Below are 26,618 nucleotides of genomic sequence, written 5' to 3' on the forward strand. Positions count from 1 at the left end.
CTGAATATAATACTCAGTTTCTCTTATCACAGCTCATATGACAGGATTCCAGACCCTTCCCTGGCCTGCTGCTCTTGAATTTTCTCCATTTTTAAAAGCATCTTCTGTAAAATACAGTAGTCAAAATTGAGTAATGGGGATCTTATCTCCCACCATGTGGAAAATAGTTTTAAGACTGCAGTCTGTTTGCTCTACTGTTGTATTTGGAATGAATATATACACATTTCAGGATATATTTGGCCCAGATTTTTCTCTGCTTGCATTTATTTAGAAAGGACATGATGGATGGCACAGAACCTGAAAATGACTTGGTTTGGAAATTGGTATAATTCAGAGAGCTTTTCGATTTTTTTAAAAGTTAAAGACAACTATTTTTCTTTTTTTTTTTTTGACAACTATTTTTCTTACTAACAGGATGGTGTAGTGGTAAATATCTCAAACATCAGTTGTATTTGTGTACTGTGTTCCTATATTTATGTGTTGATGTGGACTTAATGCTCTGGAAATTCTAATCTCAAACAAAATAACGTAGGGTTTCCAAAGTTGCCTGCACATTGGAGCTCCCCTGAAAAGCTCGTGATTCATTTGTTCTGAAATAAGGTCTGGGCTTTGGAATTTTTAAAAGATCCCCGGGTGATTTTAAGATGGAGACAAGCTTGGGAACCACTGCTGTACTATTGTCAGATTCAGGCAAAGGATTTAGGAAATGGTTCTTTCTCTTGTTCCCTGCTCCAGCTAAACAACTTGTGCACCCCACAAATTGCTTTATAAATTTTAAGAAGATAATAATTCTAGTTTGGACTTCATGGATGTCATGGACCTAACTAAGGCATGTACAGTTTTTATCATATTCATTTTTTAAAAACCATACTTGCACTTATTCATAATGACTTCTCCTATCCCCAACCCCCTTCCCACTTTTTTAGTTGCTTGATTTTAGACATGAAATCCATTTGGGGTCTAAAGCACATGAATTGAAACATGAAAAGATTTATTTCCACTGATTAACTCAAACTCATGCATACTCCTCTGAAGTGTGGCAGATGTCATACATGACATTTTAAAACACTAGATTTCAAAAAAATAAAAAATACAACACTAGATTTCATTAAGGTACTAGAATGAGAATAGATTCACACTTCCGGGTGGAAGAAGGCATCAGCATTCTGGCCTTAAGGTCTTGGTCCTGGGCCTGAGGCTGCAGAGTAGCAGGGTGCTGAGACAATAATTTGCATCAAAATGGGACTTTTTATCATCTGAGTTTGTAAGAATCTGGCCAAATTGTCTGCAGACAATCCCTGTGTCTGACAACCCCTCCCACACTGGTGATCTGCACAACAGTTCAGTAGGAAAAAGATGCTAACCCATAAAGATGTTCAAGGCTTAACTAAAAGCTCAGAAATTTTCTATTTGGGTCGATTTATATATGTTCTTAGGCTTTTACTTACTTTAGAATAGTAGAGTTTAGCTGTTGCTTCATCCTTTGTGACACCCAAGCCGAGCTGAAGACAGCGGGCGTGGTAGAAGGATGCCATGGCCATGCCCCTGATGATGAATTCCGGGAGACAGTCCGTGACCTGTGCTATCATGGGGATGTCATGAACCTCATCGTAGTCAGCAATCCTGTTGTGATGGTTAATTGTGAAGTTAAAAAGGACATGTTCAGAAATTGTCCTTGTACCCCAGTGATATCCCTTATTTCTCCCCGTTTGAGAACTGAGTTGTTTATTATGTGGTGAAGGGTAAATATAAAGTTAAAAACCAGGGGAAGAGGAACCACCAGAGTGGTTATATCACAGCCTCTCTGATACTACTTATATCGGGATTAACAACCACTGAAAAAGATGTATTTCTTTTTTTTTTCTTGTAACATTAATATTTTAAACTTAATATCACTTTGCAGATTTAAACAATGGGGGAAAGGCATTTTCTATTTCTTTGGGTCATTTATTCAAACATTGGCCTTAAATTTGGACTTTGGTCACATAGGGTCAGAAAACATACTGTAACTCACACATCTATCTTTGTTAAAAATGGGTAAGAAAAAGAAGTCCTCCTTTTTCACCCTGACACAAGTATGGAGAGTTGTGTGAGAATGAAATCTACTCAACCCCATGTTACCCATGATATTATGGGGAATAGGAATGTGGACAATGATGGAAAGTCTGAAAGATTTTAAGAACGATTTAAAGTCTTGGTGTTAACTTGAAGATTTGGGACTTTGGGGATCATACTTTTAAGTGGCCCACTGCCTGGAAGTCATGATACTGGGGGATAGAGGGTAGAACCAGCTCTTTCATCCTGTGTTGCAGATGGCTGCCCCACCCTGGGCTAGGGAAGAGGGGGACCTGGCAGCTCTGTGAGGCATTATTGGGAGGGAAACATCAGCAGGGCCTTATAGTGTCTCTAGAGGACATCAGGTTTGCTTTTCTTGGTACATTGCTTTTTTAAGTTATGAGCAAATAAATGTAGGAAAGTACATGGGCTCAGAGAAATCTCCATGTTATTTTATGAAATGTTAATGTTGACATCTTTTATTTTTTTTTTTGTTTTTTTTGTTGACATCTTTTAACCATTATTCTCATTTTACAATCTTTATCAAGCTATCTTGCAATTGTGCAGTGATAGAACTTGTGCCTAAAGAGTCTAGGAAGAAATTAAAACATATTTAATAAGCATTTCTGTTATGCTAAACTATGTTAAGTACTTTATATACACCATTTTTATAATTCTGTAGAAGCATTTTCTTCTTTATAAAAAAGGAAATTGATGTCCCAAAAAAGTTAAACTAGATTAAGATCGCTCAGCTGGTATATAGAGCAAATAGCACTGAAATCCTGAAGACTAATGGCATAGAATTATACTATTCAATATGGCAGCTACTAAATACAGATGGCTATTTAAATTAATTAAAATCCAATGAAATGTAACAGTTCGGCCCTCAGAGGCACTAGCCCCATTTCAAGTGCTCAGTAGCCATCTTTTCTAATATTGCGGCAAGTTCTATGAACAGACCTGGGTGCAGAACATCTAGTAGGAGGTGTTGTAAATTCTTCCATGGAGCTTATTTACCTTTTGGAAAATGTAACACACTTGGTAAAAAATTTCATCTTATAGTAGTATTCCACAAGATTCCCTTGAGCATAGACATTTCCACGTTCTGCTGCTTCCCTTAAGCACTCCAGGGCAGCTTCAGTATCCTGGCGGATGCCTTGTCCATAAAAATACATTAGTCCAAGTGCACCTTGGGACTCCAGGTTTCCATTGCCACATGCCTCCGAGTGCCAATAAAATGCCTAAGAAAAAACACAATTGCAACTTACTCACCAGGGGAAATTGTAAGGGAATACTAGAAAGAAAGATCTGTAATTAAAAGATGGCACTATTAATTAATGTCTAGGACACTGTTCTAGCACCTTGAGTGTGTTTCAGGTTAGCACTAGTTTCACATACCTAGGAGAGAATGCTAAGGTGAGCCCATCTGTTTTCTACCCACAGTGTAGGTTAGGTCACAGTCTAGACAGTGCAGCTGTCTTAGGATTCAAGAGTTTCACATTTCTCTGGAGGATCAGGAAGGTAGGAAGTAGGAACTAAGTGTCTGCTAGGCTTTGAGACACACCTGCAATGAGGCACAGCAGAGAGAGCAGAGCTGAGGCTGAGGGACAGTCAGAGCTCCAGGTGGATCTCAAGAGATGGTGCCCACTGAGATCAGAGGCAACCAAGATAAAAGCTGCAGGTGGTCGTGAGCACATTTGCCCAATATGCAGCTACAATGAATATGAATTAGTTCAAAAAATTATTTCCAAGTGGCTGTTCAGTTATCCGAAGAGGGTCTTGGTTGCTATGTGTTTCTTATACATTTGTCCTTAATGCCTTTTACAGTAGGACTTGGCTCTACATTTCCTTCTCCCCATAGGATTTCTTAGAAAATGTTTCAGTCATTAATGAATAAAGAGATTGTATTTCTGTAAAAACCTTACATGGATTTAATTTTTAGCTAGGGGTTTTTGGTGTATTTTACTTCTTAGCATCATTACTTTCTCAGAACAAATTAATTTTAATTTATTCACATGTGAAGGATTTGGGCTATATTTCAGGACTCTCAGCTTTCATGGTATTTTGTTTTTATTATTTTGTTTGTGTGACTTTTTATAGCATACGAAATGCTCTCACATCTGTGGACTCCTTTGGTAGAAGTGAGGATGAATAAAGGGTGAAATGAGCTTTGAGATGCTAAAATGTAAACTTTCTTTACATTTTAAAGAACTATAAGAAATCTTTAAAACTGAACATTCAGTCTTCACCACCCACCGTTCAAAAAAGAAATAGTGAAATAAATACTAATCTACATGTGCTAACATTAAAAACAAATAGATCAGTGTTACCTTTTCTAAGTCTTTAGGCTCTTTTGTTGAATAATACAATCCTAGGATACTTTGAGCCTTCACACTAGCTTTTGGATTTCCATTGTCTGCAGCAAAAAGCCACAGTCTAAAAGAGAAAGGCAAGGCAAGTTATTCTTTGTGTCAGCATTTGATTAAAAAAAAAGAAAATCTTGTTCTCAGCTAAAAACTACCTTTCAGCTTCCTCATCTGATCGTTTGACGCCTTTCCCTTCATAATAAGCTCTTCCAAGGTTGTAGGCAGCTGCAAATTGTAAGTGTCTTGCTTTGGGACATGGAGAATCAACAATTTTCTTCATATATTCCACTCCTTTTTCCTTCCACAAAGGAAAAGAACAACAACAACAAAAACCCTAGTTTTTAGTTTTACCCGGACTAAATTCTTTCTCCTAATAATATTGTAGTCTTCACCCTCTGACATGATGTTTGATGTCATGACTCTGTGCCCAGACAGGATGGTTGTGCTTTAGTCTGCAGAGCTGGAAATGATGGACAGAGGGAGAGAGGAGAGGGAGGAGGGGAGGATACATCTCCCAAGTAGGCATTTCCAGAGCTCCAGGATATAAGGCATTTCCCTCATTTTATAGCTTCCAGATTTGCTATATGTTTCAATATGGTTTTTTTTCTCTCCTCCCTCCCACTTTAGATCCTTTATTCTGCATGGGTACAGCTTTTAGAACTTATCAAAATACAAGAATAGCTGTAACCTCTTCCACATTTATAATTAGAGTACACTTGTGAGCCCCAAACACTGTCTTTTCCCTTCAAGCATAGTTAAGTGTGCTCAGTGATAATTTACATCTGATATGCTAATCTTCATATGACATCTGCATAGTCACAAGGAGCTCACAGAAGACACTGCCCCCTCCAAAAAAATCTGTCGACACAAACTTTCAAACATCACTCCAAATAAGAGAACACACGTTTTCTATGCACTACATTCTAGCTTTTATCCTTCACAGCTCTCTCCAAGTTCTGTTGCTGGCTGAATACCTCAGTAATAGCAGATAAAGGTGTTTGCCTTCTAGTGAGTCCCAATTTATAAGGATTTATTTTTGTGAATGTGTGACATGGGTTTCTGCCTTTTTCTTCCCAAACCTAATAGTAAGAGGGAGTTTACTGGTAGTCAAGTGATGTGATTGTATAAATCCTTCCACAGATAGCTAAATCTGGAGCAATTTTTTTGTTCTTGTTTGTTTGTTTGTTTGTTTTTTAAGTAGGCTACAAAAAACTCCCCAACTTTCTAGAGATGCTGGAAAACTTATCAGAGCCCAAAAGATGAAGGAGAGATTACTCTTAAAAACTGCAGATGAAAGGGATCCATGAAGTTCAGTGAACACCGGTCTGGATAAACACAAAGTAGCTTTCCTAGGCATACATCATAGTCAAACTGCTGAAAGCCAAAGAAATCTTCAAAGCAGCCAGAGAAAAATGACACATTAAATGCAGGAGAACAACCATATGATTAGTACTTCAGAAGAATGAAGCATACTGTGCATCTTTTCTGACTACAACAGTATGAAACTAGAAATAACAAAAGAAAAGGCGGGGGGGGGGAACCACATGGAGGCTAAACAACATGATAGTGAACAACTATGAGTGAACAAAGCAAAGAGAAATCAACAAAATACATGGAGACAAATGAAAATGGAAACACAACATTCCCAAATATTGGGACATAGCAAAGGCAGTTCTAAGAGGGACATATGTAACAATAAGGCCTATCTCAAGAAACAATAAAAAGCTCAAACAATCTAACCTTACATCTAAAGGAAACAGAAAAGGAAGAACAAAGTCCAAGGTATGTAGAAGGAAGAAATAATAGATATCAGAGCAGAAATAAATGAGGACTGGAAAAAAAAATGAAACCAAGAACTAGTTCTTTGAAAAGATAAACATATGCTCACAAATTGGACAACCTTAAAGAAATGGATAAATTTTTAGAAGCATACAATCTTCTGAAACTGAGTCAAGAAGAAATAAAAAAATGATCAGATTGATGACTAGTAACGAAACAGAATCAATAATAAAAAAACTAACAAAAAAGTCCAGGAACAGATGTCTTCATAGGTAAATTCTACCAAACATTTAAAGAAAAGTTAAAACCTATTTTCCTCAAACTATTCCAAAAAATAGAAGAAGGAAGGTTTCCATATACATTTAATGAGGCCAGCATTAACCTGATGTCAAAACCAAGACACCACAAAAACAGAAAACTGCAGGCTAATATTCCTGATGAACATAGATGCAAAAATACTCAACAAAATATTAGCAAACCAAATCCACCAATACATTAAAAGGATCATTCACCATAATCAAGTGGGATTTATTCCAGGGATGCAAGGATGGTTCAGTATTCACAATCAATCAGCGAGATACACCACATCAGCAAAACAAAGGATACAAATCATATGATCATCTCAATAGATGCAGAAAAAAAAATCTGATAAAATTCAACATCCATTCATGATAAAAACTCAACAAAATATGTTTAGAGAAAGCATACCTCAACACAATAAAGGCCATATATGAAAAACCCACAGCTAATATCTTACTGGTAAAAAATCGAGAACTTTTCCCCTAAGATGAGGAACAAGACAAAGATGTTCACTCTTACTACTTTTATTCAACATAATCCTGGAAGTCCTAGCCACAGCAATCAGACAAGAAAAAGAAGTATTCATTTTGATAAATAGGTTAAATGGTGACTGTATACAGATGACATAATACTATATGTAAAAAATCCTAAAGACTCCACAAAAAACTACTGGAAGTAGTAAATGAAGTCAATAAAGTTGAAGGATACAAAATTAATACTCAGAAATCAGTAGTATGTCTACACATTAACAAAAAAGTAGTAGAAAGAAATTAAGAGACTCCATTTACATGGGGCACTGTGTGGTTAAGTGTCTGCTTTCAGCTCAGGTCATGATCTCAGGGTCCTGGGGATAGAGTCCTGTGTCAGGCTCCCTGTTTAGCGGGAAGTTTGCTTTTCTGTCTCCCTCTGCCCCTCTCCCATTCATTCTCTGTCTCTCTCTAATAAAATCCTTAAAACAACAACAACAAACCTCCATTTACAGTTGCACCAAACAGAATAAAATACCTAGGAATAAACTTAACCAAAGAGTTGAAAGACCCATACTGTGAAAACTATAAAACACTGATGAAGGAAATTGAAGATGACACAAACAAATGGAAAGATATTCCATACTCCTGGATTGGAAGAATTACATTGTTAAAATGTCTGTACTACCCAAAGCAATGTACAGATTCAGTATAACCCCTATCAAAATACCAACAGCATTTTTCACAACAGGAGAACAAATATTACTGAAATTAGCTTGGAACCACAAAAGACTCTGAGTAGGCAAAGTAATCTTGGTAAAGAACAAAGCAAGAGGTATAACAATTCTAGATTTCAAGGTATACTATAAAGCTGTAGTAATAAAAACAGTATGGTCCTGGCACAAAAGCAATAGATTACTGGAACAGAAGAGAAAGCCCAGAAGTAAACCCAAAATTATATATAATCATGATGTATGTATGACCAAGGAGGCAAAAATATACAATTAGAGGAAGACAGTCTTTTCCAGCATAAATGGTGCTGGAAAAACTGGGCAGCTACATGTAAAAGAATGAAACTGGACCACTTTCTAATACCATACACAAAAATAAACTCAAAAGGGAATAAAGACTTAAATGTGAGACCAGAAACCATAAAATTCCTAAAAAACAGGTAGCGTTTCTCTGACATTGGCCATAGCAACATTTTTCTAGATGTGTCTCCTAAGGCAAGGGAAGCAAAAGCCAAAATAAACTATTGAGACTATGTCAAAAGTTTTTTGCAGCACAGTGAAGAAAACCACCACCAAAAGAAAAAGGCCAAAAACTGAGTGGGAGAAGATATTTGCAAATGATATATTTGATAAGCAGTTAATAACCAAAATATATAAATAACTTACTCAACTCCCTCTCACACACAAATAATCCAATTTAAAAATGGGCAGGAGACCTGAATTTTACCAAAGAACACCTACAGATGGCCAACAGACACATGGAAAGATATTCAACATCCCTTATCATCAGGGAAATGCAAATCAAAACCACAATGAGATATCACTTCATACCTGTCAGAATGGCTAAAATAAAAAAGACAAGAAATAACAAGTGTTGGGTGAGATATAGAGAAAATGGAACCCTTGTGCACTGTTGGTGGGAATGCAAACTGGTACAACCACTGCAAAAAACAGTATGGAAGTTCCTCAAAAAATTAAGAAATGAACTACCACATGTGATCCAGTAATTCCACTACTGGGTATTTACTCAAAGATAATGAAAATTGATAGATGAATGGATAAGGACGATGTGGTGTATATGTATGCACATGTACCTTAAATTAATATAGCATTATATGTTTATTATATCTCAATAAAACCGGCTTGGGGGGGGAACAATAGAAGAAGTAGTGACTGGCTTCTCATGGGAATTAATGAAGGCCAGAAGATTTGGGAATAGCATTTTTAAAATGTGGAAAAGAAAAACTCAACCAGCAAAACAATTCATCAAAAATGAAGGCAGATTAAAGACATTTTTAAATGATCAAAATCAGAAAGAATTCATCATCTGCAAGATGTACTGTAAGAAATACCCTTTAAAGGAAATTCTTCAGGTTGAAAGGAAATGAATATGGTGCCAGGTAGCTACTCAAGTTGATAGGAAGGAATGAAGAGTTCCAGAAATGGTAAATATATAACAAATATAAAAGGATATACATATATATACCTGTGTGCATAATTGTTTTCCTCTTAGTTTCTTCAAAAGATATGACTAAAGCAAAAATTACAGCAGTCTTTTTTTTTTTTTACAGCAGTCTTCTATTTGGGGATTTATAATGTAGATTTAAGAAGTATAGTATGACAGCACTAAAGATTGGGGATGGGCAGGTAAATGAAAGCATACTATTCAAGGTTCCTAGATTTCACCTGAAGTAATTCATAAACTCCATGTAAATCATGGTAAGTTAAAAGTGCATATTGTAATTTCTAGAGCAACTATTTAAAAAGGTATATATAACTAGAAAATAAATTAAAAACGTAATCAAATTGTTCTACCACCATTTCTCACAGACTTAAATTAGCAATTTTATGATATGCTAAATACCCACATATCTATGCACATCTGTTTCTGGACTCTTGTTCTTTTGATCTTTGCCTTATTCCTGAACAAAAACCACATTGCTTTAAGTACTACAAATGTATATTTGGCTCCTTGCTCTTTCATACAAATTTTTATTTTTATGGTTTTTTTTAATTAAAAAAATATATTTTATTTATTTATTTGACAGAGATAGAGAACACAAGTGGGGGGGAGTAGCAGGCTGAGGGAGAGGGAGAAGCAGGCTCCCCTCAGAGCAGAGAGCTCAATGCAAGATACCTGGACCTTGGGATCATGACCTGAGCCGAAGTCAGCTGCTTAACTGACTGAGCCACCCAGGTGCCTTCATGTGGATTTTTAATCAGTTGGCCACATGCCATAAAATATCTTACAGGAAATTTGATTCTGATTGCATTAATTTATGAATTTATGAAGTTAAATCTGGGAAGTGGTTAGAGGTAAGATTTAGAAAAATAGTGTCTCTGGAAAACAGAAGCCCCACTGCCTGATGAACCATAGACCATGAATTTCATAAGGTCAAATCTCCTGCTGTCTGGCACTAAATTACACTCAAATGTTTATTGCCTTATCCTAAAGAAAGTGTTTAAAAACCCTTTGTAGGAGTCTATGAGATAGGGAAAGAAAAGTTAAAACAGGTGAACTTGTCCTCACCACAATTTTGTCTCAGTCAAAATTTAGTGGCTTTACTCATTTTTTTCTCCAAGCACTATTTCCAGTTTCCATTTGTAGCTTCCCCATATGTTGGGGCTCACGTGTGATTGTTATCTCTGTGGGGTAATAATGACCTTTGAATGCCCCCTGAAGAATACAGTTCAAGTCTATCACACAAAGCATGATGGTTCAACCAGACTCTAAATGAAATTAGTATCAAGAACTTAGCAAAAGTTCTTTTTTCTAAAAGAAAGTGATAAAACTTAAGAGTTGGATCTTTGCCCCTGTACTGTGGGTTAAGAGTATGATCAAGCTAACACTGTAATTCTAGGTAAGGGGGTGGCCTGCAGAGGCGATCTTCTTTATGCTCCTCCGGCCTCCGTATGTAATTACATTCAAGCCATTCTATTATGGGGTTGCCATATGCCAGCCCTTGAATCTGCCAATCTTCTTCATGTTTTAAATTCCCACACTTTCAGCTTATTCTGTATCTGTGACCATACTCATTTCTTTGTTCCTCTTTCCCTCTTTGGTACTCCTTTATCTGGCAAATAAACCATTTCTCTGCCTACCTGGCTGCATTCAAGAACACAGCCGTGGTGGCAGGTCCTTCTTTAAATCTGTGATCACAGATTTCAGAGTGAGTGCTCAGCCCTGGCAAACAACACTACCAATTTGTCTCATCAATTCTCCCTCCCACTTGCCTGGTAGAGAAGATACTATTTTAGACCTTATCCTTCCTCTTCACGCTTCTACTGCTCACTGTCCTGGCCCTCATTCTCAGCTCATGGCTTCACCTTTTTAAAATTTTTATTTGTTTTTATATTAAAAAAAAAAAAAGTAGGGATCCCTGGGTGGCGCAGCGGTTTAGCGCCTGCCTTTGGCCCAGGGCGGGATCCTGGAGACCCAGGATCGAGTCCCACGTCGGGCTCCCGGTGCATGGAGCCTGCTTCTCCCTCTGCCTATGTCTCTGCCTCTCTCTCTCTCTGTGTGACTATCATAAATAAATAAAAAAATAAATAAAAAAATAAAAAAATAAAAAAAAAAAGTGGTTCATGACTTTTGTGTGTCATCCTTGTACACAAGAACTAAGCTAATTTTCTGTCATTCCAGTTTTAGTATACGTACCGCTGATGTAAGCACATGGCTTCACTTTTATTTCACTGAGAAAAAGAGAAAATCAAAAGAAACAAATCTGTGAATTTACTCAATTCAGCATTTTTTCCCTCTGGACTAGATCTTGTGCATCGACTTACAAATATACTGTGGTATCTCTGATCTGGGGGGGAACCCCCCCTCGAGTCTATGATCCCCTCGTTATTGCACACGTATTTGTTTTGCTTTGTGACAAAACTCAGTGCTTACGTCCACCTCTTCACGTCCATACTACTCCTCAGTCCACCCTGACATTGGTCCCTTAGCACTCCACCACTGAGAAGGCTTGTCAGAGTCTCCAGTGAGATTCATCTAGTGTGCCTACTGGTAAGTGCTCAGTTTTCATGATACTCACTTCAGCAGATTTTTTTTTTTTTTATAATAGTCATACATAGAGAGAGAGAGAGAGAGGCAGAGACACAGGCAGAGGGAGAAACAGGCTCCATGCAGGGAGCCCGACGCGGGATTCGATCCCGGGTCTCCAGGATCGTGCCCTGGGCCAAAGGCAGGCGCTAAACCGCTGTGCCACCCAGGGATCCCCCAGCAGAATTTGACATGATTGATCACTCCCTCTTGAACCAGTTTTATCATCTGACTTCCCCTTCACCACACACTCCTGATCTCCCTCCCTTCTCCCTGGCGGCTCCTCCCTATTCTCCTTTGCTGGCTGTCCTTTCCCTTCTATCTCCATCTTCACCTTTTCCTCTTCTCTACGTCCACTCATTCAACAACCATATCCAGTCTGGTGCCCTAACTGCCCCTGCTCAGATAGCCCCTTGCTGAGTTGACCAGTCCTAACAGCATCACTGATCTCCAGACTCTATTTGACATCTCTGTACAGGCGACTTCAGAGGTAACATGGAAACAAACATTTAGGTTTTCTTGTTACTTCCAAACCTGCTCCTCCCTCAGTTATCCCTTTGTTGTAAATGCCAACATCTTTCTTGATTCCTTCCCTTATTTATTATTATTTATTATTCCTACCGCTCTCCTAGTCCACCAGAAGACCTGTATCCTCTTAAAAGTATATCCTGGGATGCCTGGGTGGCTCAGTGGTTGAGTGTCTGCTTTCAGCTCAGGGCATGATCCCGGGGTCCTGGGATTGAGTCCCACATCAGGCTCCCCACAGGGAGCCTGCTTCTCTCTCTGCCTGTATCTCTCATTAATAAATAAATAAAATCTTAAAAAAAGAAAAACATATCCTAAATCTGTCCCCTTTTCTCTATTTCCATGATGGTACTTTAGTTTAAGTGGTTTTATCTGAACTGCAGTGGCTTCCCAACTAGCTTCCTGCTTCTACTCCTGCCTCCATTCTATCCATTCTCCACACAACAGACAAAATGATTTTTTAAAAATAGAAATCCTATGAATTTGACTCCCTTTCAGTGTTTTCACACTACATTGATAACATAAGCCAAACTCTCAGCCCTAGTTTACCAAGTCCCCTGTGGTTTGACCCTGTCTCACTGATGTGACAACATTCCAGTTGTGCCTTCCTTCTTTCTCAGACCTTAACATATTTCCTTTGCCTGGAATGTGATTCCCCAGATCTGTATACAAGAGGGGTTTCTCCCTCTTGTTGCTTGGTTCTTAGTTCAAATATCAGATAAAATGATGATGGAACAACACACGGAGGAATACCCAAAATCAAGGTATTCAACTTAATGTTAGAGAATGACCAATGACTAGGAAATGGACAGAACTGGGAAAGTTGTTAAGTTGGTATGGATTTCAAAGTTGGTTCTTTGTGCATGGGGCAGAGGAGAGATAATAGCTGGAAAATGAAGTGGGAGATGAAAATGATGCCAGTTTTGCCTTTGAGCGCTGTGGTACATAGCAATGTGGCAGGAGAGCCCTCGACCTACAGAGGGGTGGACGTGGGACAGCTAACTTTCTGATAAGGCAAGGAGGTGAATGAAATAGTCTGAGAAAAGGCTGAGGATTTGCCAGCTGGAATGTTTAGGAGGGAGAGCAGCTGTGAGAACAGGGGAGGAAGCAGAATGCAATACGGAGTCAAGAATGTGTAAGAAAACAAATGACCAGAAAGATATACAATGCGTGTGGTGGCCACAGATGATACAGCTGTGAGGCCTGGTGGGACCAAGTGAAGTTAGGGTTCTGAATGGAATTCTGATATCAAGTTCAGGTACAGTCACAGTGGGTTAGCCTCATGATACCTGGTAGGGACCCCTGTGGGCAGCAATCTGACAGATTCAGCAAACTTGGGACTAGTGTGAGGATTTATAGTGGGAATTATTTACCAAGACTTTGAATTTGAATTAACCAAGTAAATGTTACTTTATGTGGCCTCTTGGTGGCCAGCTGGCTGGCTGTCCATGGGAACACTCCAAATCATGCCCTTCTATTGATGTTCAGCATTGAAGTTTTTGAAAGATGGACAGGATGTCATCAGATTTGGATTTTGGAAAGATAACTTCGGTGGCAGTTTAAATAATGAATTTGGGACAAGGGCAAGAAGTTGGGGATCTGTTTCTGAAATAACCCAGGTAAGGGGTACTGTGAGGCTGAACTGGAAAAGAAGGAGTGGGCATAAAGGACTGGGGACAGATCTGAAAGATATTCAAGAGACGGTAGGAGTAGGTGCATGTGACCAATGGAAAAAAGACTCCCTAGTTTGGGCTTTGGCTACTCCTAAGTTATAAGGAAACACACTTCCTAGTACTGTTTTTTTTTTTTTTCCTAGTACTGTTTTTTAAAAGTTTTCATTATGAGAAGTTCTGGGGTTTATGAAATGCTAATGTTGTCTTTTATTCAACCTACTAAAGTGGTATATTCATATTTTTCCTTATATTGAATTGTTAAATATCTGGGCTAAATTTTGCTTGGTTATGATACCTCATTCTTCTAATGTATTATTGATTTTGTTTGTAACCATGGCAAATATTTTATCACCTTAACAGCTGCCACCATAATTTTTCTTAGATAGGATCTTTCTCTAGGAAAGTTCTCTGGAAAGGCCAAAGAGATTAGGTGGCAACGGCCTCAAAGAGTATGGTTAAATGGATGCAGAATTGGCATTGAGATTACTGTGCTGGCCCAAGTTTCTATATGGAGAACTTTTAAGTGCCTGGCTGCCTATGTCTATAGAGCATGGGTCATGGGTAGTTGTACCAACACTAGTTGGGTTAGTAAACGTGCGAAGGGCTGGCTGAGGAAGTCAGGTCCAAGTTCCTGAATGAGGTGTCCTACCATTGCTCCCTCATCCATCTGCCATTCCTTACCTTACATGCTGTGCTTCCTTCTGAGAGTCAGTACATGGCAGCTGCTCTGTGAAGACTCCCCTGGCCTTGGCTCTGTGCCTAATACTGCATCTGCCCCAGACCCACAACTGCACTCACAGTCATTCTCAAGACTATGCCTTCCTTTTCACGCTCATGTTTGCTTCTCCAGCATCTCAGACTGTTCTGCCTCATAAATGTTTGTGAGATGAAAGAGTGAGTGAATAAGACAATGAATCAAAATAAACCAGAGCTGGATAAGTCACAAGAGTAGCAGGCACCTCGGGGATTGTAGAGGAGGTGCTCACACTGCATAAACACCACTTCTGTGTCCTTTAAGGCAATTCCAAGGATGACGATGACCCCTGTGAATGGTACCAGGGCACAAAGAAACTCCACTGCCTTAAATAGGATTTGTGTGTGTTTTAAGCAACAGACTTATAGGTGAACTAGATATGGACTCAGAGACCAGGAGATACTTACTAAACTATCTAGGGAGAGACAAGCAGTTGGCTGTATAGACGTCAGCATGAGGTTTTGGAGTGAAGACAACAATTTGGAAGTCTTTTAAAATTATATACAGGTAATGAGGGGGGCCTGGGTGGCTCAGTCAGTTAAGTGTCTGTCTTCAGCTCAGGTCATGATCTCAGGGTCCTGGGATTGAGCCCCATGTTGAACTCTCTGCTCAGCAGGGAGCCTGCTTCTCTCTCTGCCCCTCCCCTCATTTGTTGTGTGCACACTCTCTCTCTCAAATAAATAAAGTCTTTAAAAGATATAGGTAATGTTAGCCATGGGACTGGATGAGCTTAATATGGGAGAGAGAGACTAAAGGACAGCGAGGACCCAGGTTCTGGCACATTTCAACACTTAAAAGAGAAGCAACTAGCAAAGGGCACAGGGTGGCTGTGAAGAGGTGAACAGGGAGAATTGTATCACAAACACATAGAAGATGGTGGAAAGAGGTGTATATAAAGCATGGGAGAGAATTTTAGAGGAAGATGTTTCAAGAAGGATGTGGTCAATTGTGTTCAATTCATAGGAGGGGCAATGTAGTCATGGATCCCACATGTTACTCTGCTTTTAACAGGTTAAACTATAAATAGGTTAAAATAAATCATTTAATGGAAATACTAATTTTTTAAATCATTTACTTATTTCACATGCTATGATAATAAAAGAGTAAAAGTGAAGAATTTCAGGAATTAAAGAACAGTCCTCATTGTTGACTCTATACAACATAAAGTCTGGAAAGAAAACACTGGATACTTACTACCTGTGTCTTACATTATTTTACTTGTGGTTCAATCTCATTAACAACTATGTGAGGTTAATGGGTTTTATTTTGTATGCTGCCTCCAGTGGATTGAATTGGTAATGTAACCTTAAAGCTTTGTACTGATTAAAATTCTGAGGCTATGTCTGGATTCAGCTAGAAAGGGGGCTCTGATCAATTACCCGGGATGGCCATGGCCAGAGGTATAGGGAAATGGCAGATGTATCTCTAACTTAGGTTCATTTATCCTCATTTTACAAATGAGGAAATTACAGACCAGAAATAATTTCCCTAAGATCATACTTCTTGTAAGTAGTGAAGAGAGGATTTGAAAGCATATGATTTTTCACAATTTTTTAATAGACCATTATGGAGAGAAGAGCTTTGCTAGTGAACACAGAGAAACAAACTTCTGAATATCTTTGACAATTTTTGAAGTAAATTCCTAATTTTTATTTGATAGTGTGTGAAATTCCCCTGTAAAATGAGACCAAAAAGAAAAACTAAAAAATAAAGCCCATAAGGAAGAGAGAAAACTGAAATACTGCTCTCCAAAACCTCATAGCTTAGTTTATTCTTTTAAAAGAATTTTCACAAGCAATTGCACAAGCAGATGAAGCCTAGGAATATTATTGATACATATTAATTATGTAGGTATTAAAATGATAATAGATTCTATTTATTGACAAGGAGAAAGATATTCAAAATTGTTAGGTGAAAAGGGATATTAAAAAACATTATGTATGGTATTGTCATCCTACATTGAAAAAATGTACACACACACACAATATATGTATATAGTGAAGACAAATGACCAGAAAGATGTACAATATATAAAATTATATATAAAATTTTTTGCCTGGTGTGATACATTGAAGGATATACTGTAGAATAATAACCAGATTCACATTTGATAGTAGAATTTGGTGATCCTATTTTTGCTCATTTTCTAACTTTTCTCCATGTAGTTTTGGAATAACTTTTAAAAATAAAGGAAAATGTTTTAAAATATAAGTGTTATTGACAGAGGTAGTGAGGAAGGGGCAAAAAGAAATTTTGTTTTTTTCACATAAATGTAAAAGTGAATACTGCTATCCTTGAAATGCTAAAAGGGTAGATATTAAAATTAAGCACAGAAATATATTATTAAAATATAAATAATTATATCAAATAATCCACTAACAATGAAATCTTAAACATTGAATGAAACAGCGACTTACAGTATCTATAGGTGTCCCCAGCCCATCGTAATACATTACTCCTAGCTGGTAAGTTGCTTGATGGTCTTTTTCCTTGATTTCTTCAAACTGTTCTAATGCTTCTTCATACCATCCCTAGAAGCTCAGGAAATATTGAGTTATTTTTACTATTACCTTAAAGTAATCCCAAATATTTAACTCCCACCCAAATCTAGCTAAAAAAACCAAATATAACAAAAGACAGCAACTAATTTATGGAATTTGCAAGTATGGCATTGACACCAGTAAACATGCTATAAAATCAATTAAAGAGACCTGGATATGGCACCTGGGGGAAGTGCCCAGGAAAAATTGGGGCAAGACTCTCTTTTGCTTATACTGGTACTTTTGGATATTGCCAAACTTCTCTCAAAATGGCAGCGAGCCCTCTGCTCAATCCGTCTTGCCATGTCCCCCACCACTCCTGAAGTTTAAGAAACTTCAGAGCTGGGACCAGAGAGTCAAGGGAAAATGTGAACATCAGGATGTATCCACTATTATTAGATATCCACTATTACTATGGCTCATGTCCTCCAGTACTGCAGTTCTCCAGTTAGGGAGAAGACATGGAAAAACAAATGTGATTCTCTAAAATTATCATTCTCCCATACTTCCTATAGAAACCTACATGTTTTAAGATTCCTTGGCAGTTATCTGATACTGAGGTGTGAGGCACTAATAGGGCTTATATCGTAATCCACCAAGGAAAATGCCTTACACTAAAGTATGAATCATGTGTAATTGTGGAAAGAAAGTGTGTTACTGAATTAGATGGCTATTACTTCGGTAGAGAAGACCAGAGAAAGACAACTTCTGGAAGATACAAAAACAACTGAATTCCTTTTTTCATAAACTATAATTAGTCAACAAATTAATAAAACTAATAAAAACTGTATTAAAATACTAACAAATACTAATTTTAAAGAACACATTATAATGAGTTAATGACCTAGTTGTTAAGACTCTTTCTCCTTTCTCCAATGTTTGGCTTAGATGGGAGAGAGCTGGAAAAGTGAGAATACTCAAGAGGAAGGAAAAGAAAGGAGACTGTGTTAGTTTTTTATGATTTTCAATGCTATCTACATGCTGGAAAATCTCAAATATATACTTTGAATCCAGACTTGAGATTTAGACTCTTAACATGTAAATTTCTACTTTGAAGCCTGTCTACGTGGATAACTAATGGACGTCAGAAACACAAGGTATATAAAACCTGAGCTCTTGATCGCCCTCTCAAAATTCACCCTCTTCACTTCTATATTTTTCGGTCAATGATGATATTATTTGTGTCTCCAAAATAAATCCAGGATCCAGCTTCCACTGCTGCCACTCTGGTCAAGACTACTATCCTCTGTTGCTGGGAGTAGTATAATTTCCCCCTAAACTGGTTCCATGCTTGCCTTCTAATCTGTTCTCATTAACAGACTCAAAACACTCCAATGTCTTCTGACTACAATTTACACGAAGCTCATCTAGAGTCATACTCTGCCTTGCTGATTACCAAGTTGGTCTCCATTCTCAGAGCTCACAGAGCCCCCTCTCTTCCCTGAAACACTGCATTTTCTCACCTCCACCTGGAATGCACTTCCACTTGGCTATTTGCGCTGCTCATTTCCTTTTCTTCAAATTAGTGTAAACCACAGGTCTTTCCACCCTATTTCTAAATTATTCTCTATCACAGTACCCAGTTAACTGCTCTTACAGTACTCCTCCTTATTTCTTCACTTATTTTCTTCCCCTGGTAGACTGTAAGTTTTATGAAATGGGGACCATTCTGGTTCCCTTGTCACCATATAGTCTTAGTTTAGCATAATAATGGTAAACACCTATAAAGCACTTATTCTATTAGTAAATACTTTTACAATGAATACAATCCTCACATAGTCCTAGGAAATGCACATTATTACCCCCCTTTTACAGATGAAAAAACTGAGACTCCAAGAGGTTAAGTATTTGTGCCCAAGGCTACACAGTTTATAAGTAGTAGGAATCATACCCTAATGATACCCAAAGCTAAGATATCTTGCTCTTAACCTATGCTATCCTCATGGTGCATGATGAGTCCTCAACAAATATTTGTTGCCAGAAGGGATGATGGAGCCATCAGATTTAAGAGTAAGTAGGATATAGGTTAAAAGCTGCCCAAATATTCAGTGAGTGGTCAAGGGATTGGGGCCACCTGGTGGTCCATTTCACATCACCCCGCAGGGGTCAATGAAAGACTGATGCTATATTATGGAAGTTTAAGTGATGGTTTTGCACAGTTCCTCCTACATCTGCTCCTTAGGATGCTTCAGCATAATGTGGAGAAAGAAGGCACTTCCCTCCTACCTCTAGAAAGGAACCTATAAAGCCTCTAAGTACTAGATAAGAAACAGGGTCTTTAGTTATTCATATGAAAAGATTTCGTAAATGATATTATTTGGGGCAAAAGTAAAAATTTTATTTTTAATTTTTAGTATGAGAATGGATTTTATACCAGAATGACTCCTATAAACGACTTGCATTAGAATGGCTTTTATGGAGGAAGGTCAAATATCTCCTTAACGGTGTACTTAAAGCCACAACCATAACCTATGGTATTTGCCAGAAATCCCTCTGCATAACAACCTAAGGGAACTCTATGGGAAATTTTGCTATGAGGATCCAACAATAGCATTATATGAAATGAAAACAGGAAAAAATAAAATAAAAACAGATAAGGAGGCAAACCATAAGAGACTCTTAACTCTAGGGAACAAACTGAGGGTGGCTATAGGGGAGAGGGGTGGGGGGATGGGGTAATTGGGTGATGGGCATTAAGGAGGGTACATGATGAAAAAAAAAAAAAAAGGAGGGTACATGATGGAGTGAGCACTGGGTGTTATACACAACAGATGAATCACTAAATTCTGCCCCTGAAACGAATAATACAGTAGTTAACAATGTTAACTAAACTGAATTTAAATACATTTTTAAAAAAGAAAACAGGAAATGATACCTCTTCAAAATATAGTTGGCCTCGGAGGAAATATGCCAGAGCGTCCCCTCTTCTTATTCTTTCCTTCAAGAGCTGCAATGCCTTATCCACCAAATTTAAATGGCTGTAATGATCTGGTTTTAAAAAGGTAAAGAATTCCATCTTTATCCATACGAAATGAATTTCCTCTCGAAGTCATGAATTATATAGAACTCATCTGGCACTGTTTATACTAGTTTTTTTTTTTTTTTTTTAAGAGTTATTTATTTACTCATGAGAGACACAGAGAGAGAGGCAGAGACACAGGCAGAGGGAGAAGCAGGCTCCATGCAGGGAGCCCGATGCAGGACTTGATTCCAGATCCCAGGATCACAACCTGAGCTGAAGGCAGGTGCCCAACTGCTGAGCCACCCAGGTGACCCATTCATACTAGTTTCCTTCCTAGTTCTCATTCATAAAACTGGCCTCCTTAGCTCAAGGGAAAAACATGATCACAGCACCTAACCCCGTGCCTTGTAAAATCAAGTATGTGTTGATTGGTTTCCAAACTAACCCAGTTGACTACTAGGCAGGAGCTCTAGCAATGCTGTGTAGTTCTTTAGGCAAAGCTACCTGTGGATGAGTGAAATTCTTAATTTGAGCTTTAATTAGGACTACTCTAACCAAATGAGCTAGTAACCATCCTCAATTTAATATTAGTAGGTCTACAGAAACAAAATGGCAGCTTTCAATGACAATTGGAAGTATGGCAATGTTTTCTTTAATAAAAGTGACATCTGGCTTTTCTTTTCCAGAAGGGTGTCCTAAAATCCTAAGAGTAAAACCAGGATTGGAATCTAATTATGAGACTTCTCCACTGATGATTTGGTACCAGATAAGCAGCAATTTCTCAGATTCTTACAGGAAAGCTAAAAAGAACAGTAAAGTTAACCACTTCCTTGACAGCAGTGAGACTCCTATGTCTTGTCTTTTTTGCTCTGGTGTACAGAATGGACTTTTAGTGAGAATATTATCAGAATTTGTACCAGTCTTTTCCTTCCTCCATTGGAAGAATTTTGGGTTCTTAGCTCCGTACTGGGATAGAGAGGTATAAAAGGGGTTCTTGGGCAACTTTTCACTGGTCAACTTCATCCTGTTTCCACAATGTGTATCCTGTAAACAAGAATAAAAAACAAGATGGTAAAAATATTTTCATCCAGAAAAGTGCAAAAAGACTCCACTCTCATTTGGCATTCATTATAAAAAGCAACCTCCCCGCATTAGCCTAGGGATAGGGCAGCAAACTACCAGCTCTGGGAGGTGCATATTCTTTCTGGGAAACCAGAGCCTTCCATAGGTACAAGAGGCACAATCATCCTCCATGTCTGTTTCCACAGCGAGGGATTCATGATGAGAGCCCTTTGCAAGTCCTCTCTGGCTGAGAGTTCACAACTGCAGTGCCTTGTGTCACCCACCATGCCTGCCACTAGTAGGAACTGGTGACACTGCCCATAGATAAGAGTTCTGGTGCCCTGGTACTTTGCCTTGCAACTCAAGCTCATGACACTTACTCATTTCAAATTAAAGCATTCGTCTATTTTACCTGGGAATACACTTTATTTTAGCTGTGTTGTTCAGTTTTATCTTCCCATCTGTGTTGGATCGCCATGTTAGAAGATGGATCACAGTTGAATGGAAAATCAAAGCCTTCATATAAAATGTAGAGGCCACCTCATTTGGGATGAAGGAGTCCAGGCTGGCCCAGGCTGAGGGTAGTGAGACAGCAAATTCAGTTGTTGCTATGCTTTTTTGTTTATTCCTCGGCATTCTACTGTTACAGCGACTTTAACCAATCAGGAACAAGCTTCCAGTAAAGATTCCTGATTGGTGGCGAGCAGAACAACTCAGGAGACCTTTAGTGTGATTGGAAAACTGCATTTATACTATTATGTGAAACTATTTTGGACAATAGATTGCTTCCTTAATAAGAATGAAGTGCAGAAAAGGGAGATAATTCAGTATATTAGGGAAAAGAAACCCACTGCAATATCTTTGTCATTTTGGAAGAGGTATTTAATTTTTTAAAAAGTCAATTTCTTGAATTGTGTGGACTGACTATAGGTAATTTGAACTAGAGGATTTCCAAATGTCTGTTGCTAGATATATAAAATTTTTTGATTATATGATTCCAAAAAACTTTTGTTTATGTTAGGGTAAAAGTCTCCAATGAGCTTTGAGGTGAAGCAATAATAGGTAAATCATTTAGACAGAACCCAATTCAGATAGGATGATACAGATAGCATTGTCAATTTACTGAGAAACTGGTTATAGAAGTTTTTATTTTACTGAAGACATTAACCTGTGTGCTATCATATCCAAGAGGGCTAAGAAAAAACTTGGCATATTCAGGAACAGCATCGGAAATGAAGCAAGTCAAAACACAATACCTCCTTTGAACTCATGTTGCTCTCTGTGGTTACAATGCTGCACCTGGTTTTTGTTGTAGCTTGAAAGAAGCATTGGAGAGAGTCTAGAAAACATAAGCAAAGATCGATTGAGCTCTTAAATGCCAGGTATTATTCTTTGTTCTAAGTGCTCAGGCAGTAGCTCCTCCAAAACTTTATGAAATAGGAGCTATTATAAGGCCCCTTTAACATATGGGGACACTGAGGGGGTTAAGTAACTTGCCTCAGGTTATAGCGCTAGGATGTGGGACAACTGGGACATCCCAGCACCTCTGCACCTCATCATTATTCTATACTGTTCTCCAAAAATTGAGAGTAATATGATTTTTCTAAATGGCAGGACTTCTGTTAGAGAATAAACCAAAATTTAGTACTTTTTAATTTTAGAAAATGAGATATAATAAGAATTTAGAAAGTATGAATTTATTTCTGTCAGATCTTGGGATTAGATATAAAATTATCATTCGAAACGACAACTTGCATAATATACTGGAAATTTAGAAAATTATCTAATAAAAATTATAGACATTAACTGATGATATAAAACCTGAAAGGAATCCACAATTTTAAAGGGAACTGTGGGTGTAGTGGACACTGATGGTGCCCTTCCCAGATCCTCTATACTAGTTAGCACCCAATTTCCAGCTGCTTTGTTAATTAAAAATGCCTCACAGCTGTTCCTTCTTGCCTGGTCCCCCTGCCAAACATGAGTCCCCTGACCCCTGACTCGTTCCCTCCTTCTTAGAGGCAGGTCACTGGCATGAGGGCTTGGAAGGCCAGTTCCTATTGAGAGACACAATTTGCCATGAGTCTTGAACATTCTGGCCCATCCTTGCTGGGTACCTCATGAACACAGGCCATGAATGCTTTTTACATGGGCCGTTTCTCAAGGTCGTTTGCAATGAGTTAACCTTTAGGGCTGGGGTAATATCTCCCCATAGATAAAGAATAGGCTTGTTTTTATAAGAAAGGACTGAATCCTTCCCCCTCTCCCAATTTGTAGTTCTGCTGTCTTATAATGCAGCCTACTGAATAAACAGGCATCCATCATGGGTCCTTTGTATGACCTCTGTGGGAAGTAGGGGTTAGCAGCGAACCAGCGTCAGCATCATGCTGACACTCTAGCTATTGCTCTTGCTGTGGGTGATAAGGTCATTGCTCTCTGACCCAAGAGTTTTGTGTGTTAAGCCAACATCCATGAAACAGGCCAGCTTGTCAGTTGTAAGTGGGGTAAATCCTCAGACCCTGCACAGTCCTTGTTACCCCTTTGCCTCAAGGTGAGATGAACTCAGATATGTTCTCCGTGAGGTCAGAATGAGGCCAGTTGCCATCTGAGCCCACATTCCTACTTAGCATTACCTCCTTGCTAGATTGTTCCTTTTTCATTTCCCTTCTCTGGAGAGTACCCCCCTCCCCGGCACATCACCTGAATAAAAATCCCTGGCTCAGAAGATGCTTCTAGGGAACCCGACCCAATACAACAGAGATGTACAGAGGAAGAGGTATTTTATTCCTATTTTTCTAAAGTTCTCATAATAAAGGATCACTTCCTTTCTAATGAATGTTAGACACAGTGTACTGTGGATGGTATGTACAGTTACAGTGTGTGAACTTTTTGATAAAATAATGCGTCATTGGTGAGAGGACTAAAATTAACCTAAGGATGAATAATAGCCTTATTGAAAATGCTGGATGACGGGAGGAGAGGAGGCTTTGACAGTAGGGGAAGTCTACAGAGACTGGAGATGTGAGTTACAGCCACTTCTCTAACAGCGAGCCAAGTCGTGCCAGACAGAACTGCAGGCCAGAGCTGCCTCCTGAAGACAAGATGAAGCTCAACGACCATTTCTTTAACAGTCAGGCGAGCTGGAACTCCTCCACGGTTATGCCCTGGCAGGGATTTGAATCAAAGTGGAAATAAAAAGAAATGATAAACGTGAAAAACCAGGGAAAAGAGGCAAGTGTCTATAACAGACTAGATTGTAGTACTACAAGTGAGAAATCATTAAGTAGGGCTAATTATAGTGCCAAAAGACTTAATTTTTAAAAATTTAAAACCTAAAAAATTGAATAGATAAAAAATAACTTTTGGATATATGTGTAAGGAATGAAGAAAAACAATACAATTAACATCCATTGCCTGTCATTTAATATTTAAAAATTACATTTCCTTTAAATCTCCTGTAGGCTCATTTTAGACTTCATCCTTCCTCCCACCTTCCACCTGCCTTACCCCAAAACACTCCCTATTCTCCCCTTAAGCTCCTTTTTCATGTTTCTTAGCTATTCATGTTTTTCTCTTCTGTTAAGTATCTGCCTTTGTGTTGTCTTGTGGAGTTGTAGTCGTCCTATGTCAGGCATGTCTCTTATAAATAGAATATATTTAGATTTGTTGATTCTTTTTTATACCCAGACTGATAATTTTTTATTATTACTGGTACATTTAGTTCTTTTACATTTATTTTAATCACTATTGAACTGGAATCATTTTGTAGTTTCAATCCATCTGCTTTATTCATGCTTCTTTTCCCTTTTATTGCCTGCTGTTGGGTTTATTGAAGTGACTAGGTATTTATTTTGCTTTGGGAATGTTGTACTTCCTGAGTCTTGGGTTGGTGTCTTTTAATAATTCTAAAAAATTCTCAGACATAATGTATTTGTGTTAGTTTCAGTTTCCTAAAGCTGTTTTACAAATTGCCACAAACTTTGTGGCTCAACAAAAATTTATTCTTCCATAGTTCTGGAGACCAGTCCAGGAGGAATGTGTTGTCAGGGAAATGGTCCCTTTGGTTCTAGGGAAGAAACCATCCCAAATTTCTTTTCTAGCTTCTGGTGGTTGCTGGCACTCTTTGGGGATCCTAGGCTTGTAAGCTGTGTCACTCCAATCTTTGCCTCTTTTTAAAAAAATATTCATTTGAAAGAGAGAGCATGTGCAAGAGAGTGAGTGAGTGAGCACAGGAGCAGAGAAAGAGGGAGAAGGAGAAGCAGGGCTTGATCCCAGGACTCCAGGATCATAACCTGAGCTGAAGGCAGATGCTTAACTGACTGAGCCACCCAAGCACTCCTCTGCCTCTGTCTTCACATGGCCTTCTCTATGTTTCTCCTCTGTCCCTGTGTGTCCTCTTATAAAGACACCAGCCACTGGATTTGGGGCCCACCCTAATCCAATATGACCTCAACTTCACTTGATTTTTCCATAAAGATCTTATTTTCAAATAAGATTACCTTCACAGCAATCAGGTTTTAAGACTTTGAATATATCTTTTTGGAGAACACAGTTCAACCCATTATATTCTTCAAATATGGCTTCTGCCCCATTCTCTCTTCTCTTTTTGGCATTCCAGAAATTAGACCTTCCTCCCATGTGTCTTATTCTGTTTTTCACATTTTCCATCTGGTTTATTTCTTTTTGCCACATTCTAAGTAATCTCTTCAGCACTCTCTCCCATTTTATTAATCCTTTCTTTAGCCACAACGAGTTTGCTGTTAATATTTAAAACTTTAATATTAAAATTTAAAAACTTTTTATTGAGGTGTAATATAAATATAGAAATGTATATGTAAGTTTACAGTTTGATGAATTTTCACTCAGATCAAGAAAGAGAAAATTAGCAGCACCCCAGAAGCCTCTCTAGCACTCCCTTGTAGTTACTACATAAACATAAATAAATGTAAATATTCCATAGGTGATTTTTGCATGCATACCATGGAAATGGTATTTTAGTAGTTGTTAGGCAGAGGATGCCTACGTGACCAGCTTCCAATAAAAACATTGGGTCCTGAGTCTGTAATGGGCTTCCTTACGCAGGAGCATTGCACATATGATCCTGCGTTATTTACTGCTGGAGAAAGGAGCACACTTATTTAAATTCTTTTAAAATGGAGGTACAACACTGAAGTTCCTGTCATACTAGATAAACAATGTTACTGGTACCCATGAAAATAGATTTAAATAAGTGTTCTGGGCAAAAATGCAAATTCATTACTGTTCATTACTGTTGTGTAAGAGTCATTAAAAGAATAGTAGTGTTCATATATTAACTGGAAGCATAATCTGTACATATGGAAATTTAGAAAAGAGT

General features: G+C 38.2%; 1 protein-coding gene across 6 annotated transcripts in view; it reads right to left on the reverse strand.

Moving 5' to 3' along the window:
• Nucleotides 1-21,881, reverse strand: part of LRP2BP (LRP2 binding protein) — a 29,143-nt gene extending 7,262 nt beyond the window's left edge. For 5 of the 6 annotated variants that reach the window (XM_072775978.1, XM_072775977.1, XM_072775980.1 and 2 more), the window contains exons 1-8: nucleotides 21,675-21,881; nucleotides 21,118-21,244; nucleotides 20,114-20,226; nucleotides 17,116-17,229; nucleotides 4,577-4,719; nucleotides 4,386-4,491; nucleotides 3,073-3,296; nucleotides 1,449-1,623 (exon numbers count right to left, since the gene is read on the reverse strand). In XM_072775978.1, the coding sequence (XP_072632079.1) occupies nucleotides 1,449-1,623; nucleotides 3,073-3,296; nucleotides 4,386-4,491; nucleotides 4,577-4,719; nucleotides 17,116-17,229; nucleotides 20,114-20,226; nucleotides 21,118-21,223 (981 nt within the window). In that variant the 5' untranslated portion in view covers nucleotides 21,224-21,244; nucleotides 21,675-21,881. The remainder of the gene's footprint in view (nucleotides 1-1,448; nucleotides 1,624-3,072; nucleotides 3,297-4,385; nucleotides 4,492-4,576; nucleotides 4,720-17,115; nucleotides 17,230-20,113; nucleotides 20,227-21,117; nucleotides 21,245-21,674) is intronic. The other variant, XM_072775976.1, reaches the window with a different exon arrangement.
• Between the last annotated feature and the right edge of the window lie 4,737 nt (nucleotides 21,882-26,618).

The sequence above is a fragment of the Canis lupus genome, chromosome 15 (assembly GCF_048164855.1).
Source record: "Canis lupus baileyi chromosome 15, mCanLup2.hap1, whole genome shotgun sequence".
NCBI classification, from domain to species: Eukaryota; Metazoa; Chordata; class Mammalia; order Carnivora; family Canidae; genus Canis; species Canis lupus.